The following is a 20120-nucleotide window of genomic DNA, read 5'->3' on the forward strand; positions in this document are numbered from 1 at the left end:
GTCGTAGCCTGGGAAAGTTAGGCGTGACGTGAAAATAGTGTGCGCTGACGTCAGCAAAAACTAATAAAATTTTTAGGTCTAACCAAAAAACTGAATCCTGAGTTCTAAGTCTACGAATTGACAAGCTCAGAGGGCTGGGATAGAAACGACGTTCTCAATTACTTGTGGCTAACCCTTATCCATCCCTTATATATGATGTCCAGGGTTGTATCTGTAATACGCAGACAAAATATATTGTTATGCTGCTGTAAACATGTATGAAAATATTTTCCATTTCAAAAACAAACTTTTACACATTATGTACAGTAAAAAATATCACTTAAATACTTGCTAGTTCGCCTTCTTGTGATTCAACTTTTTTCACTTCTTCAATTAATAGACTTTTCTTTAAATTAATAAAGCATTGAGGTTTACAATTAGAATCTGATACTTCCTCCTCGTTATCATTATCGTCATCAGTGTCGTCATTGTTATCATCATCAGACAATAATAGTTCGTTATCAACCAACGCTACATCCATTTCTATAAAAGCTTCTTCATCATTTAAATTTTCAATGTCCAGCTTGTCCTTCTCCTCTGCAACAATTCCAACAAGACTGTCATTAGCTGATGCAATTTGTGGTAAAAATTGTTTTACCCTGTCTAGCACACTGCAATGAGGTAATCGATATGTCTGTTTCGAAATAACTGGTTGAACGTTTTTATTCCTGCACACAAGTAAATCTTTATTAAGTTTATTTGGTTGTACATGCATTAAATCTTTGGAGGTTGATACATTTTTATCTGTGTGTAACTTCCCAATATTTTCACAGCTCATATTTTCATCATAAACGTTTTTAGTAACACTCATTTTGAGTGGCAACACTTTCTGATTAAGACGTCTTCTAGTTTTTTCTTCTAATTTTTCATTTTCTCGATGTGAACTACAAAAGGAAAACACACATTCTTGCTAGTAAAATATTCCCATACACAAACTAAATCAACATAAAAGTAAATCGAACAAAAAATCAACACCATAGTGAACAAGAGAATTTTACATATTTACTGTTTACTCAAATAAACAAAACAGAAAAAAAATCGTTACCAGAGATCTTTTGTGATTGTTTTTCAAACTAAACTTTTAGACAATTTTAAATAAGAAATTCATGTAGTTTTTTTGGGGGGAGGAAGTGTGAAGGAGAGTTTTACACAAAAATATTTAAACTTTACAAAATGCCTTGTATTTATGCTAAATGAATATAATAAAACAAATATATAATATAACATAAAATATAATGCTATATGTATCTCTAGTGGTAATGTAACATAGATACAGTTGGAGGGGAGGAAGAGCCAGCTGTTAGAACAGAATCCCCAAGGACGTTAAAACTTCACGTTACTTACTTACTAACATGTGATCACAAAATGACGAAAAAATGCCTTTATTTCATTAATTTTGTCTATAATTCTAGATCTTAACAGAGGTGAAAAAAGTGAAAAGACAACGTCTTGCATTGATACATGATGACAGCTTCCAAATGAGGTACAGATTGTCACTTTTAGTAAGTTTGGGCGAATCAAAAAAGTTACGAAAAATGGAAAAAAGCAACAATAATAACAATTAAACTCTAAAGTAATTCTAAATTTATTGACCTCCAAGCACACAAAATATCCACCGACATAATATCACTTGAAAGAAAAATTTAAACTTTATGTAACAAATCAATGGGGTTTCTCCTTGATAAGAAATAAAAAGAAATAAAAACTTGTAAAGATTGAAATTTATTTCATAGTTTGTGATTGGGTAATTTCCAGTAATAGCTTTCATGTACAACCATATCTGGTGTAATATCAGCCAATGAAGCACAACCTGTAACAAACAGAAAAAACAATATCTTTTCACACAAGTAATAATCATGTTTTTACAAAACAGGTCATCTTTATACCTGCAAGCAGCATGGCTCTTTCAAATTCATCCTTTAACATCTGAAATACTTTCTCAACACCTTCTTTTCCCTGAAATATAACAAGCCTGTGTACTCAATAAGTTATCATACCTTATAGTATGGGAAATACAGGAATACAACTGACTGTGAATTACTACAAGGCTTTTGACATTGATATTTAATCAGATGCTTTAAGTCAGCAACAATTGGGATATTTTAAGAGTTTGGATCCAACCAAACAAACTAACCGCAGAAAATTTTCTCGAAGTGAAAAGCAACCTTACATCTTTTTTGAAAAATTCAAATTGCATGCATTAAATGCACAAATAGTTCAGATTGTAGGAACGAACTTTAAAATTTCTGTGCCAAATGTTTTTTGGCTTGTTAAAACATACTATTATTTACCATATACCAAAAACACATGTTTTTTTTATAAGCAACTCCATTTAAGGTCAGGTCTTATATTGCTAAGAGAAGATGTCCTTTAGTTGGTTTTTCATCTCCTTATTTTTTACCAATGAAAGAGTATCATGACTTTCTTTGATGGTGTTTGTCACAAAATATAAATTTTTTCAAGCACACTATAGTGCTGTTTAAATACTTATATATCCTGTTCTTAGAAGACTTTTGCCATAGTCCTACGGTTGTTACTAAATAACGGAAAAGTGTTTAAGAGATCAAGTGATGCCCAAAGGTTGCTAAGCAAGTTGCCTTAGCAATTTGATTGCTTATAACAAAATATGGACGTGGATATCAAATATTTCTCTTACTGCAACTACATATGGAGTTAGATACTAACTTAAGTTTGAAATTTACTAACTTTTGTCTGCACTTGAATTTTTTCATTATCTAAAATCTATAGCAGATTAAATCTATATGCATTTGATAAAATAACCAATAACTAGCCTTACATTGTATGCAAGACCATAAATAGCAGGTCTTCCAAAGAATACCGCTTTAGCACCAAGTGCTAATGCTTTAAATACATCAGTTCCTTTACGTATTCCACCATCTAGATACACATCCATCTTTCCATTGACCGCATGGACAATCTCTGGAAGTGCTTCAATCTAAATAAAATATACAAAATATATTTTTATTTATATATATTATATATTTGAAATATTCAACATTCTACCTTAACTGCTTATTTAGGTTTGTTAACAAAACATCTGTCTTGTGTAATACTATTTGAAACTGAAGTAAAACAAATTAACTTTTAATACCGTAGATGAAACTCCATCTAATTGTCTGCCACCATGATTGGAAACAATAATCCCTTGAACATCATGCTTTAAAGCTTCTAATGCATCTTCTCTTGTGAGAATACCTTTCAGCAATATTGGTAGTTTGGTGACTGTCCTCAACCAATCAACATCACTCCAGCTTACTGCAACTTTTACAGCATCATCTGTGAGAACTTCTGTGTAAATTCTTTCATTTTTACTAGCTAGCAAATCGCGCATTTTCTGATACTTGTTTAATTTTCTTGTTGCAGTATCAACGGTAAGGACAATAGCTTGGTAACCAGCATTTTCGATTCCTTGAACGAAATCAATAGTAACCTGATTGTCTTTGTAAATGTATGCTTGACTCCAAAAAATAGAATTTGGTGCAGCTTTGGAAAGTTCTTCAAATGGTGTTGTACTGAACGAACTTACAGCCATACAACTCCTAAACTTAGCAGCAGCTATAAGAAATATGCACTAGTTCAATAAATTCCATAACATGTCTATAAACTCAATGTAACAGCAGAAAATACTGAATTAGAATATATCAAAAAGCTAAAAAAGTCGTTCAAAGTAAATGTGTGATAAAATTGGTGAAGTCCTGTCCTTACTCCCTGTTTTGAAATGGGGATTTCTATTGAGGATTCTTAGTGTTCTGCTTTGTGAAATTGTGCTCATGTCTTTTTTATAGCTCTTTTTCAACGACTTCTGTGATATACAACTCCACTAAACAACTATCCATGCCGTCAATCAAAAGGGAACTTTGATTATATTAAGAAAATAGCTTGAATTTATTTTGGCAATCACAAATATTGTTGCGTTGGAAATTAAGTTCACAGCAGGACTTATGACTTATTATGAAAATCAATTACTGTCACCAATTTTTCTTGACCAATTTTACGCTGCCTTGGAGTGAAAATTCGGACAAAATAATTTTGTTTACCATTATTTTAATTTCATCTTCAGTGTCCAATATTACCATTCAGATTTTTTATACTGAAAATTAAAAAGTAATCAGTTTTTTATGCTTAAAATTTAAGTTTCTCATTGTTAATTTTAATTACAGCCTGGGATTACCTGTCAAAAATCTATTTATACCAGTAAGTTCTCTGAATCGATGCAGTAGCAACTCAAGGTAAACTACCTTTCGCAGTTCCAATTTCACCATCAGCATGAGCTAGTTTATGAAGGCCTGTGGGTGCAACACATATTGGTAATGCTATTTTCTGTTTCTGGATGTAGCATGTTGTATCAACTTCTTGGATCCCTCGCAAAAGACGTGGGCGTATCCGCAATCTGAAAATGCACTTATATATATATATATACATGTACATATATATATATGTACATATACATGTACATATATATATACATATATATATGTACATATATATATATATATATTTGACATATTGTAAAAGACATGAAAACATATTTTTTTACCAGTCATATCGTAATAACAATAGAAATTAAAATAAAAAAAACCTGTCAAACGCATTTCTATTCTCTGACAATGTCTGTTCTGAATCAGCACCCATCGTATAATACTGCCAAGCATCTGCAGACAACTTTGTTTTTGCTATGGCTTCAATATCTGATATACAAATGGGTTCCATTTTTTTATTGTATCTGTATTACTTAATTTTTTAAATTCTAAAACACGAAGCATATTTTTTCATGAGCTAACTATAAAATTTTTTTTACCAATCAATTTACCAACCTCATCACAAAACAAACTTATGTGGTTCCAAATTAAAAAGTGTGATATTGTTGCTTTAATATAATCTTCTATATTCTAAAAAAAATAATTAAATTTGCGATAAATGCTATTTTTTGCTCATCGCCCTTTTAAAAACAACAAAAATAAAAAAATTGCTTTAATAAAAAAAAACTGTTGCTATTTCATTAGTCAACAATCTCATTTAACGACTAACTTTTCCACAAATTAAAGTGTGACTTACACAACATTTTACATTTCAAAATATTGACAAAAGAAAGTTATATTGTTTTTTAAATACTAGTCGTTAAACCTGGGAAAAATTCATGGCGAGCGTCTTTAAATTACATGCTATTTCAAGTTTCCGTAGCACAACGTTTTTTTTCCAGACAGACAGACATATATACGGTTTATTATAATACTAGTCAATAAAGCCCATGGAAAAATCCACTTAGGCAGGATAAACGTCAAAAAGAACCGTCATTTAAATTTTGATGATGTCAGCAAGGACCGTTAAGAGACAAATTCTTTTTTTTAAAAAATTGTATATTTGCTGCCTCTATTGTGTAGAGCTTGATTAGCTGATGAAAATAATGTATATGATCATATGTTTTGGACGAACACCTAAGGAGATTAAAGAGTTTAATAATTTTGCTGACGTCAGCAAAGACAAACTAATACACGCCTACATCGTATAGATCTTGAAAAGCTGATCAAGAAAATGTATAGGATCATGTACTTTTGACAAACGGTTCCACAGATATTGAGGTTTGAAGGTTTTTTGATGACGTCATAAACCTGTGCATTCCGAAACGGATTCGGGGACCCAGGTTTGGAAAACTTACCCAAGTTGGTCCCAGGTGGTCCCTAGTTACCCACGAGGTAATAAAACATTGACGTCACCACCTCGTTTCCAAGTTATTTACCCTCAAAGTTTAAAGTCCACTGTAATGGCTTCATTAATTTAATATACTTTCCTTTACCGTTAATATTATTTTAACGTTAAAACTTTGGTAAATTACAGAACCATTTTATGGGCGATGTTTTACAGACTTTATTAAAGAAAATAGTGAAGAATATAATCCACTTTGCAAAAGTCACAGACAGACAGAACTAGCGTATTATTATATAGATAGATTCTTCATGGTAATACACAAAAAAAACGTGTTGAAGAGTAAATAGTTAAATATGCTTAATTTTTCGACACATTTTAAAATAGCCTGTTAGTTGAAACAAAAGAAATTATGTTGAATATTTTTGTTAAGTAAATTAATTCAAAATGCTTTCAATTAATTCATCTCAACAAGAATATTCAAACGTATGTCCAATATTTTTATTATTCCCTAAATTTTTCACCTACATAACATAGAAGAGTAACACAAGAATATAAAAGAATTGAAAAATTTCTAATATTTCTCATCATTATTCTTAGCTGTATTTCGGGTAAAAATTACATTCGTGTCTAAAAATGTTGTGTCATTATGCCTAAAAAAGCATCCAAATTACAAAATCTGTAAGCATGTATAGCATTAACTAGTGCTACCTAGTGCTAAAATACAAAAAAGAATATTGAATATTCCATGTAAGTCATTGGAGCCGCAGATGAAGCCACTCTGGGGCTCTCAGTTCTGAGGACTGCGAAGTAGTTCTTCTTCAATATGACATACACGCATTATACTCGCCCGTCATAATCAGAGGTCTGATCAGGGTGAAGCATTCTCTATTGAGAATGAAATACGGATGTGCTATGATAAATATTCACCTATATGTATACACACCATCTGGGTAAACTATCTGAGTTCATCACTAACATATTGCCGCACGTAGTGTAGTGGGTTCGTCTGCGGCTCCCAGTTCTGGGAACCGCGGATTGAATCCCGCTCACTGCTTGGCAGTATGTTAGTGATGAACAAAGTAGTTCTTCTTCAATATAACTTACACGCATTATACTCGCCCGTCATGATCAGAGGTCTGGTCGGGGTGAAGCATTCTCTGTTGAGAATGAAATACGGATGTGCTATGATAAATATTACCTATATGTACAAAAAAGAAGTTTCCAATAAACAGGAATTAATCGCTGGCGTAATACCGTAATCAACACAATAAAAAGAGCATTGTTTGGCGGAATGTTGGAAATCGAGGGATACAATATGTATTGAATGATGAGATAAACTCTGCTTAGACAATAGCTGAAGTTAACTGTCATCAAGGGCAGCTGAAACCTATAGCTTACAACAAACTGTCAACAAAAACAGCTTAGATCACAAACTGTCAACAAAGACAGCTTAAAAACACAAACTGTCAACAAGGACAGCTTTAAAATTGTATGAGGAAAACTAAGGATAGGTTGGATTGATCCCAGCCTCGAGATAGAGCCTGAGTCATACAAAATCTTCGGGAGAGTAGTGTGACAGCCGTCCTATCCAAATAAAGGTAACAGCGATAAATGTGGCGTTTCAAACAAGAGACTGAAGTGGACAAACCAATTAGTCGACGCAAAAATATTCTGCCCGGTTAAACAACCTTTGATAAGAAGGATAAAGACCCAATTAAATAGAGAAGCTCGCGCTTGGTGCACTTTTTCTCATTGTGCCAGCTTGGCAGATTATCCTGTAACTCTGTATACTTCTCTGTGGGTAACCGAATGATTTGTTGAGATGTATCGATCTCTAATCCCAGATGTGTAAGTGACTGTGCAGCCCTCACTGTTTTGTCTTCGGCCAAAGGCACCCCTAATTTAAAACAAAGGGACGGTATAACATAGAGATGTGTCTCAACCTCATCTCTTGACTGCCCACAGACTAAAAAATCATTAAGATAGTGAAGGACAAAGGGAATCCCTCAGACCACGATAAAAATCCAACATAACAAGTCTGCGACTGTGTTAAACAAGAAAGGGGATGAACGGCTACCAAACGGGAGACATGTATCAATAAAATAATATCCCTGCCAACAGTAACCCAGTAAACACCTTTTATCCTGTCTAACAGGACAAAGCCTTGACGCATGCTTGATGTCCACCTTAGCCAGAAAGGCATCAGTGCCCAAGGAGGACACAAGCGTGACTGCATCATCAAATCTGGAATACCTTACCTAAAATTTGTCTTTGCTGATTCCTTCATTTACTGCCACACCTCTAGAGGACGACAGGTCGAGAATGATTCTTAAGCTGCCATCTTTTTTTGGAACAGCACCAAGTGGAGACAATGAAATGGGTGAATTCGTGGTACAAGAAATGGGCCAGACGTATGACCACATGTAAGTTTTTTGCTGATTGCCTGCCATACGTTAAGCGGAATAGACTGAGCCGATAACAAATTCCTGGGCCTAGCGGATATGGGTGGTACTTGGTACCCTATATCGAAACCTGAAGAAAGACCTGAGACCACAAAAGAAACTAACGATTGACATGGATGCGTCCTCAAAAGCAACTCAAAATAAGCAACATTGATGCAGTGGATTTGGTTCAATTTTTACGCCTGCTGGAACATTGTAAAGCTGAGGGCCTCTCCACACAAGTTACACTGATAAGCAAAACGGCACTGGTGGTTGGTGCAGTGACCAACTGAGTTAAAGTATCTGCAGGTGGCTGTATTGTGTTCGACAGAACCCCCGTGAAATCTGTACGAACCTTGGGGGGCACGAAAGGACTGCGAGCCAAATGAAGTTGAAATCTGGGGGGGGGGGGAGGGGTACAAAAGGGCTGCACACCTGGAGCAATAAAAGATGGAGGAACGGCCTGTGAACTTGTCTGTGCAACTGCACCAAGTAGAGGGCATGACGATGATAGATGTCCATAATTCATACAGCGATAGCAGAGCACTTGAAGTGGAGTGTTCCACAAATGGCAGTTGTATAAATCATCATCAACCCGATTCTAAGAAAGGGTAGAATTAAAGGCCATTTGATACCTAAACAGCAGATCGTATGTGGACCAGCCAGAAAATGTGCATTGGGCAGCAAAGTTGCACATGAATGCCTGATAATGTAAGAGTTTGAATACCCGGTAAGGAAAAAAGAAACAAAAGCCCGAATAAAATTATTCCAGTCAACCATTCATGTAACATTAGGACGATTGTTTTGTTGTAGCACCAACGTGACAGAGGGATTAGACACACCAGACACCTTCAGGGTAAATTCATCAGCAGATGGAACCGTGGAAGGAAGTAATTGGACAAATTGACATACTCACCTTTTTGAATGCGCTTGATAACTGCCTGTGACAAAGCTGGCAGGGACACCACGCGTGCTGGAGTTGCCTGTGAAAGACTTTGTCGAAACACACCGGAAGTACCTACAGTTCTATCTACATTATCTATAGAAATATTTTTGTTATAAAAATTAGCTGTGGTGTTAGTATTAAAATCACCTGAGTTCAAAGCTGCAGGGCGAGTTGCACTAAGTTCTTGAGACACAGAAACAACACCGGTTGTTATTCGAAATAACGTGCCAATTCTGATCGTATTATCACACTAACATCAATTGTGGTTAGTTTTTGTGTCGTTGTTGTCACAAGTCCAGATACATTATTCTCCAGGCGACTTGGTTCAGGAGTTGTTACGGTTACTGCTGCCGTTGCCACAGTTGGTGGAACAGTTGTTTGGTACACCGCCTTCATGTTAGCAGCAGCAAAGGGTATTACTGGCGGTTTTTGGTGGAGTGAAGAGGCTTGTGACGAGGTCACTACTAAAGCTGGACGATGGTAAAAGGTATGTAGTCGTTTGGACAGCATATTAGGCGAACCACTCTCCACCAAGTTTAGGGCATGACATACGAGCCTTAGCGTTTGGGCAGGCAATGCATTCCAATCACTCAGTGACCTTGACTCCACGTTTTCGATGGGTGCTGTTGCTCGGGAACCTTGACGGCAAACGCCATTCACCCAACAAAATGAAATCAAAAATGGTAAAAGATAAAAACTCTCTACAATAAAATTTTCAGCACCACTAGCATCAATACAAACAAGAGGGCATGTTGCGATTCAGGTGTATGACTAAAAGTGATAAGAAGCAAAAACGACAACAAAGAAATACGAAATCAAAATGGCAATCCCAGCTGCGCATTGCTCGCGAAAGAGATGCTAAACGGTATCCTTAACTTGCAATAATTCTAGTGTTATTTAATGCAGCATTAATTAGCGCCTAGTGAAACACAAATAGGCAAAAGTAAACAATAGATTAATGCATGCAATAATGCATGTTCATATACAGAATCTTTAAAAAAATTTTTTAACTCTATTAATAATTCGTAACATTATCTGGATAATTTATTTACGTTTTCAAACTGTATCAAAATTTTTATGTAAAATTATGATCAATGATTATATATTCATTATTTTTATTGCTGTACTATAACTTGTGATTGGGTATTTTACAGTATTGGCTTTGATGTACAACCATATCTGGTGTAATATCAGCCAATGAAGCACAACCTGTGAAAAAAATATCAGAGTTATATTATTCTAATCTAAAGATTTAAAAATACACAAATGGCAGTCTTTCATTTAGTATAGATCATAAACACCAAATGAAATACACAAGAATTGTTTCCATCAATAAATTGATTGAAACAAAGCTTGTACGATTATGGCAATAAAATTTGTCCTACTGTAGCAGTCTTCCTTATTTGTGATGTCATATTTCCAAATTCTTACGGATGTTTGTATTTATAAAAAAAAAAAAAACAATTTAGGCCGTCCTTAAGTAATTGTTTGCCCTAACCCAAATTACGGAAAAGGATTAGGGTCAGCTGGTCAGCAAAATAAAAATTTTCTCATCTTAAAACAAAACAACAACACCTCAAGTTATAAAAAATGTTGTATGATTTACCACTATAAAACCAGCAGAAATGTACTATCCCAACATCTAAATGAGCACGAGTTGTTGTCACCACAATGGCACATTAAATACTATTTCTGGTAGGGTATGTTCTGTTTGGAAAACCCAGACTATATGATAAAGACAAATGTACAATGCAGTGTGCATTTTAAAACATGAAAGTGAAAATGAGAAGTAAGTAATTGATATAAAAGAAAATATCGTTTTCACCACTTTTCCTATTTCAGCAAAGCAAAATTATTAGGGTTGATTAGTTTATTGCAAACAAAAATTATTTATAGGAAGGCTTCACATACCTGCAAGTAACATGGCTCTTTCAAATTCATCCTTCAGCATTTGAAATACTTTCTCAACACCTTGTACTACTTCTGGAAGTACTTCAATCTATATAAAACATATATAGAAGCTCTTATTTACCAAATATATATTTTTTAAATAAAAGCTTGGCTTAAAATATATAGCATATATACTTATAATACATATTAAATGAAAATCACACCGTGAAGGGAACTCCATCTAATTGTCTTCCTCCATGACTGGAAACAATATTCCCCTGAACATCATGCTTTAAAGCTTCTAATGCATCTTCTCTTGTAATAATACCTTTCAGCAATATTGGTAGTTTGGTGACTGTCCTCAACCAATCAACATCACTCCAGCTTACTGCAACTTTTACAGCATCATCTGTGAGAACTTCTGTGTAAATTCTTTCATTTTTACTAGCTAGCAAATCGCGCATTTTCTGATACTTGTTTAATTTTCTTGTTGCAGTATCAACGGTAAGGATAATAGCTTGGTAACCAGCATTTTCGATTCCTTGAACGAAATCAATAGGAACCTGATTGTCTTTGTAAATGTATGCTTGACTCCAAAAAATAGCATTTGGTGCAGCTTTTGAAAGTTCTTCAAATGATGTTGTACTGAACGAACTGACAACCATACAACTTCTATAATTAGCAGCAGCTATAATAAGTTTACACATATAGGTTTAAAAAAGTCCATATGGATGTATAGCAATAGTAGTAAACCTGTGGTAATATGTGTCAGAAAACTTAAAAGTCAACTAAGTGTAGAGAGAAACCAGAAAATATTTTTAAGTAGTTGTTATCTAATTTAGGCTTCACCTTATTACTTCCTTTTTTTAAGGGAGTCACAGATGGTGTTATTTCCAGTCAAAAAATCCCTATTTTATTCAATTCTGATGTCTTCATGAGGAAATATATTTGTCCTTTGGCAGTCCCGCTTTCACCATCAGGATGAGCAAGTTTGTGAAGGCCTGTTGGTGCAACACATATCGGTAATGCTATTGTCTGTTTCTGGATGTAGCATGTTGTATCAACTTCTTGGATCCCTCGCAAAAGACGTGGGGGTATACGCAATCTGAAAATACAATTTAAAGCAGTTTTAATCAATGGTAATGAAAAATAAGAGAAATTAAAAACACTGGTGACAAATTTAAACTAGGAATCAAGTGACACATATCAAATTTATCCATATCAATCTTATAGGATTCTAAAGCAAAAGTCATAATTTTTAAATACAATTTAACAAGTGATAACATCAAATGGATAATAACCTATCAATAGCATTTCTATTCTCTGACAATGCTTGTCCATCATCAGCACCCATCTTGTAGAACTGCCAGGCATCTTCAGGCAACTTTGTTTTTGCTATAGCTTCAATATCTGCAACACAAACAGGTTCCATTCCACTTTTAACAACTTTTATAGTCTTAAACAGTACATGAATCGTTGTCTAGAATAAAAATTATATTGTCATACAGTTGCTGATCTGCCATCGCTGTGGTTAAAAAATTTAATCAGAGAACTTTGCTTTAGGGGCCATTTGCATATCAATCTTTCTGATGGTTTGCATTGCTCCTTAATGCTAAATTTAGAACCCCCACCCAACTTTTGCATCATAGCCCTAAGATAATCCAAATTCCAAAAGTCTTTAAAATAATGAGTACTACTATCTTCAAGAACAAGAAAAAGAAATTCTGAAAATATGTTGTTGTTGATTTTTTGTTGTGATATTAACTCTATATTATAAGCTTTAAAAAGTATAGTCTGTGAAATCAACTATAAGATGCTTGTCATTTGCTTTAAGAGTATGTTAAAGCATGTTAAATCCCAACTTATCAGCAAGGTCATCATGAAAAAATTAAGAGGCCTTGGGCGAGCAAACAAGTGTCATTTTGACAAAAAAAATTATGTTTAATAATTCATATTTTAATATCTATACATTGATAAAGTTTGAATGTACATCCCTTAACAGGTCTAAAATTATTGATGACAGAAAAGTGCAATGTGCTATTACTTAAATATGACATTATAATTTATGCAGCATAATTAAATCTAAAATTATTTAAATGTAAATATATTATCTTCAAAAAGAAAAGTGCTTTTTAAAAAATTTAAAAAGGCTTGTTTTTTATGTTCTATGATATAATTCAAACAGGAATTTCAACAGAAACTGCTCAAAAAGAAAAATTGTTCGTATTAACTACAAAAATAAAAAAATTAATTACAAAATTTATAAGACACCAATTTTGTTAAAAAACATATATGCCTACTACATTAATATTCAATTCATTCACATTAAGTATTTTAATCAACTATAACCAGAAAGGATGTTTGCATCATAACTTATGATTAGGTAATCTCGAATAATAGCTTTCGTGCACAACCATATTGGGTGTGATGTCCGTCAATGAGCGGCAACCTACATAATATAAAGATTGGTTTTAATGAAAATGTCAAATATCAGAAATCTTTAGAAGAAGGAATTATAAATAAAATAAAAAGGAATTATAAATAAACACAGGAAATACCTGCAAGAAGCATAGTTCTTTCAAATTCATTCTTCAATAACTGCAAAACTTTTTTTACACCAGCTTCACCCTGAAATGTAAAGACTGTCTACAGCCCTATCTTAAGTAGCTGCCCAGAGTATATAAAATACAATGTGAGGTTAAGTCTACATATTTCCTAATAAGTAGCTGTCCAGAGTAGGTATATCAAATACAATGTGATGTTAATTCTTCATATTTCCTGAGAGCACAGAGACTTCTTTTACAAGTTTTAAAACTTTAGTATACATATTATGTAGGTACTTTATATAAATTTTCTGTTTTGAAACTGTGCTAATATGAATAAAACAAATTGTACAAACATTGTACGCAAGTCCATATAGAGCTGGTCTTCCGATAAACACTGCTTTTGCACCAAGTACTAATGCTTTAAAAACATCAGTTCCTGTACGTATACCACCATCTAGATATACTTCCATCTTTCCGCCCACAGCTTGAACTACATCTGAAAGTGCTTCAATCTACAAAAAAAAACAAAAAAACTTTGTAGCAATAACTATTTTTTAAAAAAAGCAAAGATGGAACTTCAAAGCATCTTCTCACCATATGCTCATAAACATTAATTAATTAATTTTGAATTAAACATACATATACATGTATGTTTAATTCAAATTGTCTTATCAGGTTTTGAACACACTATTGCCACAGTTTGTCTTCTTTGACCTACAATTCTAGAAATGTCCTTAACTGGTGGTACTTTTGCTGCTTGTTGACTTTTGTTAAAACACTTGTCGTAACATGGATCCTTAAGGTTTTTTATTACGAACACTTCTTCTTAATTATACATGTTTGATGAGTATTTGGGTGGCCACAAATTTAAATTTACAAAATTGTAGGAGATTGTAGTAGAATTTAGGAGGTTTTTGTCCAAATTTTTGTAAAAAAAAATTTAAAATGTACAAAAACCATTCAGTATTTTAAGGGAATTTCTAAACATTTTAGGAAGGAAATGAAATTACTCATAATTAAGCTTTTTTTTATTTCAGTTTTAGAGAAGTTGTTGTTTCGAAATTCAGTAATTATGTGAATATAATTCATCAATCCTGCTACAAGATAAACATATAAAACGTAATAACAAAATATTAAAAAAAAAATGTTAGCATAAACAATTTAAATGATTTTAGGAGGGTGTTTTTCTTAGGTTTTCTTAGAAGATTTTAAGAGGGTGTTTATATTTTAAGAGGGTGTTTATATTTGTTTTTCTGGGAGATTTTAGGCGTTTTTTTTTCTTAGGTTTTATAAAGAAGTTTTGGGAAGTGTGACCACCCTGATTATACGCCTCCCTGATAAGACATAATTTTGCTGCTGACAAAGAGGAAAGAAACTCCTAGAGTGTGTCATTGTATGTAATTTATCAAAAAAAAAGTCAAGAGTACTATAACAAAGTCTTGTTTGCAAGAAAATTTCATAAAAACTTCAACATTAAATCCACATAAGGCAACAGAAAGTATGTTTAGATTATTTGCATAAGTACCGTGGAGGAAACTCCATCTAACTGTCTGCCACCATGATTGGAAACAATTATTCCTTGAACATTGTGCTTTATAGCTTCTAATGCATCTTCTCTTGTAAGAATACCTTTTAATATAATCGGAAGTTTGGTGACTGTTTTCAACCAATCAACATCTTCCCAACTAAGAGCTTTTTTCAGTTGGATATTGCAGTAATCAATCTTTCCTACGTTACTAGATTTTGAGTACCCTGGTATATCTCTCAAAACTGCAAGATCCATACCCTTGGGAAGAACAAAATTGTTTTTTTCTTGAACTCTCCGATAGCCAACACATGGTGTATCTATTGTCATAGCAATTGCTTTGAAGCCTGCCTTTTCTGCTCTTCTAATTAAACTTATTGTGAAGTCCCTATCTTTGTAAACATATAACTGCATCCAGTATATTGCATTGGGAGACGTAGCAACAAGCTCTTCGTAATTTATTGTGCTGAACGTGCTTACAGCCATACAACTACCAAATGTTTCAACAGCTAAAATAAAAACATAAATAAAGTTCTATCCAAATTTGATATTTTAACTTCATTAAAGCAAAATACTACACATATTTAGTAAATAGGAAACCCATTCATAAAAAACAAATAACTTTGAGACCTGGAAATTTTAAAAAAGCTTTTATTAGTGTGGCTCATTTATTCAAAATGTTTTTAGTAAGCTTGAGAATTTGCACTGCCCCAATATTATACTATCCCCTACAGCTGCAGTTGTGCCTTACTTGTATGTTAGATATGCATAAATTTAACTAATAAGATAACACTAATAGATAAAAAAAACTTAAAAATTTTGGCACTAAGATCATGAAATTAAAGAAACTAGGCTGTTTGCTTTGTTTCTTATAAAAAATAATGTACAAATGTAATTAATGTACATATGTAATTAATGTATGTATATAATTAATGTACGCATGTTATATTTTTTGCACCATGCTTTAATCAAAACAAAAAATATTTATAATTTAGTTTGGAAATAAAATAAAATTTTAAAAAGATTTCATGAATATTTGGTTTCCAATATAGTGACAAAATATTTGCAAAATCAATTTTAAGCACCAACCATGCATGTTTAAGGTGTTATTGCAGTAATTTTATTTTTACTTTATTGTAAATACATATTCAGCGCATGCTTTTGACAAACTGTTAAGATGATATTAGCATCATCAACCCATCAATTGGGAAACATGCATGTTATCCAGCTTTAGGGAATTGCTTTAATTGTGGTTTGCAGATATAGTTCCTAATACTAAGGCAATAGCTAATGACAATATTTCCACCTGTTTCCACGGTTTTAAGCTTCAAATTAAAAAAGTGCTATTTCATGGCTTTTCTGATCTTATTGAGTTCATTGACATCAGTCTGATGTACTAAAATCGTGGCATAATGTCAGAAAACGTAACAAAATAAACAACATGAGACTCAAAATTTTTATAATTTAAAACTTTACCTGCTGCAGTTCCTCTTTCACCGTCAGGATGTGCAAGTTTTTGCATAGCTGTTGGTGCCACACATATGGGCATACTTATTTTTTGGTCTTGAATGACACAAGTTGTATCTACTTTATTAATGCCACGTAGTAGGCATGGTCGTATACGATACCTGAAGCCATAAAAAAAACTTAACTACAAATGTGTCAAGGTTCAACAAAGCAACAAAGTAAACAAAGGCACAAAAAAGTATAATTCTTTCTGGGAAAACATATTTTTAATTAGGGTTCCCACATGCCTGTGACAACCAATAATGCAACATTTGGACAAAGCTTGTTAGAAAAAAATGCTTTGAAGGCCACCTGACCAAAACAGCAATTCTTTTCCTCTTCCCAAAGTGACCGTCAGACACTAATATGGAAACAAGATTAGTTTTGAGCAAATTTTAGATTAGCAGTGAAATGGTAAACATATTGATTGGTTACATATTGTGACAAACTAATTTGGCATTATTTGTCAAATTAGTTTGTCACAAAGGCTAATTATTAGCAATCGGTAACAATATGCAATAACAGCTTCTGTGTATCTGCCAGACACTGGAATTATCAAAATTGTTGCTTTATATCCTGGTGTTATAGTGGTTTGGAATACATGATAATTTTTTCATTGAGAAATGATTTTGTACACAAACAATATGATGTCTTTTATTCTCCTATAAAAAATTTAGGATATTTATAAAATAAATCATATAGGTTTTTGTTAGCACATTTAGAAAACCAAAATTGCAGACAATTTATAATAAATGGCATCATTTAGCACTATACCAGTGCCAAAACATAGTGGCAATATCCATCGCCATACTACATATTTTACAAATTTATTGAATTAAAACGATGGTATGGTTTCCTGGCCGTTTATTTAGGTGGGTGTACAGTGGATTGTTTATAAATTTACATGTGCTTGTTTTTGTGATCTTGAAAAATTAAATTTCGTGCAGGGAAAAAGTAGTAACAAAATTCCTTTTCCCTGTACACTGAATATGGGCTGCCATTTACTCATGGGAAACAAACCTGTGCAAGATCCATCAATGTGCACGACTGTGAATTTCAATCTATTTTCAAACAAGTTGTAAGTAGAGTCATTGATTAAATGGGTCATGAGAACCATTACCTAAAATCATACTCTGTCCAAAGATTTCGTTTACCTTTTATCTTTTAGTTTAAATTTTCCATAAGACGACCATAAAAAGATTAGAATATTGTAGTATGTTTATCTAAAGATCTTTAAAATGAAATGCATCAAGCTTCACTTACTTACTGCCTCAAGAAATCACAAGTAAGCGAACATAATCAAGCTTAAATGTTTATTACAAATACATAAACACTAACAAACAGAAAATTTTTGTTAAAAATAATTAATAACTAGCGCAGGCGTAAGTAAGTACAAACTGATTGAAAAGGCTTCACAAAGATTCAAGTCAACGATAGGGGTTGAAACACATTTGTTGTAGTTTCCAGAATTCTGGTGAAATTGCACAGCTCTCACAAAATGGTCTGTTTATTATTCTAAATTAAAACCAACCTAGTAAAGGTGTTTGAGTTCTCGTTCATTGTCTGTTCATTATCAGAACCAGATGCGTAGTAATTCCATGCATTTTCCGTCATTTGTTTTGATGCTATCCTTTCCACATCAGCAAGACAAACAGGATCTTTATTATCCATTTTTTAAATCTAAACAACAATTTTAGAAAATTTTGTTACATCAATTCGATAGCAATAAAACACTTTTAATTTTTAAAGTGAAGAAATAAAATATAACTTAAGGGTAAAATCTCTTTAATCCGCTTTTTTTAAAATATTTTAAGTTATATCGAGATATGGCAGTAAATACCATCAAAAAACAACATAAAAAACATTTTTACTAAACTTGATGAAAAAAAAATCATATTTTCTATGTTTCATTTCGCGACGGCAAAAAACTGCCGAGACTAATCTTTGCTGCGTGCTAATTTTGCAGTAGAAAAGTGGGGGACGTTTTGATTCATGAACCCCAAACACGATGATCGAGAGTCTACATATAGCGACTCTCTCAATCTTAACTTTCTTTTCTACATATCCAAAATATTATGCATGACTATACTGTCATTTTTATAAACTTATTGTTTTCAAATTACAAAAAATCTTTATCCATTAGCTACATTTTAACAACACTTACGCAAACAAATGGTTTTTACCGCACGTGTGTTTCGTTTTTAAAATTGCTTAAATAACACTTGCGGCATAAAAAAAATCCATTAAATTTGGACCTGCTATGGTTTCCAAATGGATTTGTCAAATGAAGAAACTATCTACAATTAAATCCACGATAAAATGTCCGTTCCACCTGTAAGTCCAGTTTTGCAGACTTAATTTATCCGTGCTCCCACCTCAGCATTAGTTAAGGAACGCATGGCTGGATTTCTTGTGTAAGTCCTGATTACCAACGACGAAGGTGCCAGGCCAGAGAGATTTAGGTCTACGTAGTTCTTTTAACTAAATCAGGATTTGGTGAATTAGCTAGGATGGTCAGGTTGGCTATGAATAGGCTTGTTCATGGATTAAAAGGACCAGGACTATTCAATAATTCTAAGACAAAACGCTTTCGACCAAGACGAAAATCTATTGGACGTTTTCTCCAACGAAATGTGGCGGAAATTTTGATTGATGAGTCTCCAAAAATTATTTCAAGGGCTGCCATCGTACGCTACAAAATGGATTTTATCGGTTGTTTTTAAAAACTCTATTTTTCAGGCGTGCGATTAATCACACGCCTGAAACGATTTAGGAGTGTGCAAGGCGTGCGCAAAGAGACTGATATTTAAAGGGTTGTTAAGACTAGTGAAGCTTCAAAAAATAATACTTTTAAAATTGCTGATGTTTAACAGCAAATTATTGCTGAGGAATTGCTGCTGCAAACGACTATGTCGTCGGCAATTTACTTCCAACGGGTTTTTGGGCTAATTTCTAGGGCTGCACCCATACTGCTTTTCTAGGAAATACAATACGGCATAGTCACGGTAATGTCATGTAATGTTAAAAGAACTTTTTAAAACATTTCTGGTAGTATAGGGAACATAAACTTAGGCTAAAAAGGTAAACCAAAACTTTTTGATTAAAAAAATACCAAATTTCAGGATTAAGTATTTTTAAGTTGAACGTTAAATAGAGCTGAAGTCAGTAAAAACAATTTGTGCAATAAGTGCGATAGAAAAATAAAAAAAAACAATCTAATTTAAAATAAAATAATTTAATAAAATATTTATATATCAATACTGCATAATTCAAATCAATTTAAACATAACAATACAACAACAACAACAATTACAACAAAAATACAGGCTAACCATAAACATTTAATAAACGAAATTACTTGATAACACTAAATTAGAATAAACTATTAATAATAAAATGCATGTTTCCCATTATAAAATCTTTTACTTTTAGGGCTAACCTGTTAACACTAACCTGTTAACACATTCTTTTTTGTAATAACATTTCACACTGCGTGTAGTAAAACTAACACTTCCATTCTAAGATATAGATGACTACACGACGAAATGTTTCTAAACTAA

General features: G+C 33.0%; 4 protein-coding genes across 7 annotated transcripts; all 4 read right to left on the reverse strand.

Moving 5' to 3' along the window:
- Positions 1 to 243: 243 nt before the first annotated feature.
- LOC130656626 (uncharacterized) lies at positions 244 to 960 on the reverse strand. The gene has a single exon (XM_057459518.1). It carries the CDS (start codon positions 848 to 850, stop codon positions 320 to 322), a length of 531 nt encoding a protein of 176 aa, XP_057315501.1. The 5' UTR covers positions 851 to 960; the 3' UTR covers positions 244 to 319.
- Positions 961 to 1204: 244 nt separating this feature from the next.
- On the reverse strand, positions 1205 to 4784 carry LOC130656623 (2-Hydroxyacid oxidase 1-like). 3 transcript variants are annotated; one of them, XM_057459514.1, is made up of 6 exons: positions 4640 to 4784; positions 4299 to 4450; positions 3152 to 3468; positions 2837 to 2995; positions 1926 to 1995; positions 1205 to 1849 (listed from the first exon to the last, which is right to left on the reverse strand). In XM_057459514.1, exons 1-6 carry the CDS (start codon positions 4768 to 4770, stop codon positions 1767 to 1769), a joined length of 912 nt encoding a protein of 303 aa, XP_057315497.1. In that variant the 5' UTR covers positions 4771 to 4784; the 3' UTR covers positions 1205 to 1766. The 3 variants fall into 3 exon arrangements, with proteins under 3 accessions (XP_057315497.1, XP_057315496.1, XP_057315498.1); XM_057459513.1 differs by having other exon boundaries at positions 3152 to 3615; XM_057459515.1 differs by lacking the exon at positions 4640 to 4784 and having other exon boundaries at positions 3152 to 3615; positions 4232 to 4374.
- A 7-nt stretch (positions 4785 to 4791) lies between these two features.
- Positions 4792 to 12593, reverse strand: LOC130657737 (2-Hydroxyacid oxidase 1-like). Its single transcript, XM_057460746.1, has 5 exons — positions 12285 to 12593; positions 11889 to 12088; positions 11208 to 11698; positions 11005 to 11092; positions 4792 to 4949 (listed from the first exon to the last, which is right to left on the reverse strand). Exons 1-5 carry the CDS (start codon positions 12413 to 12415, stop codon positions 4930 to 4932), a joined length of 930 nt encoding a protein of 309 aa, XP_057316729.1. The 5' UTR covers positions 12416 to 12593; the 3' UTR covers positions 4792 to 4929.
- A 261-nt stretch (positions 12594 to 12854) lies between these two features.
- On the reverse strand, positions 12855 to 20116 carry LOC130656630 (uncharacterized). Of its 2 annotated transcripts, XM_057459523.1 has the most exons (7): positions 20014 to 20116; positions 18092 to 18240; positions 16531 to 16682; positions 15055 to 15563; positions 13883 to 14041; positions 13542 to 13611; positions 12855 to 13432 (listed from the first exon to the last, which is right to left on the reverse strand). In XM_057459523.1, exons 2-7 carry the CDS (start codon positions 18229 to 18231, stop codon positions 13350 to 13352), a joined length of 1113 nt encoding a protein of 370 aa, XP_057315506.1. In that variant the 5' UTR covers positions 18232 to 18240; positions 20014 to 20116; the 3' UTR covers positions 12855 to 13349. The 2 variants fall into 2 exon arrangements, with proteins under 2 accessions (XP_057315506.1, XP_057315505.1); XM_057459522.1 differs by lacking the exon at positions 20014 to 20116 and having other exon boundaries at positions 18092 to 19185.
- Positions 20117 to 20120: the final 4 nt, after the last annotated feature.

The sequence above is a fragment of the Hydractinia symbiolongicarpus genome, chromosome 9, assembly GCF_029227915.1.
Source record: "Hydractinia symbiolongicarpus strain clone_291-10 chromosome 9, HSymV2.1, whole genome shotgun sequence".
Classification (NCBI taxonomy): domain Eukaryota; kingdom Metazoa; phylum Cnidaria; class Hydrozoa; order Anthoathecata; family Hydractiniidae; genus Hydractinia; species Hydractinia symbiolongicarpus.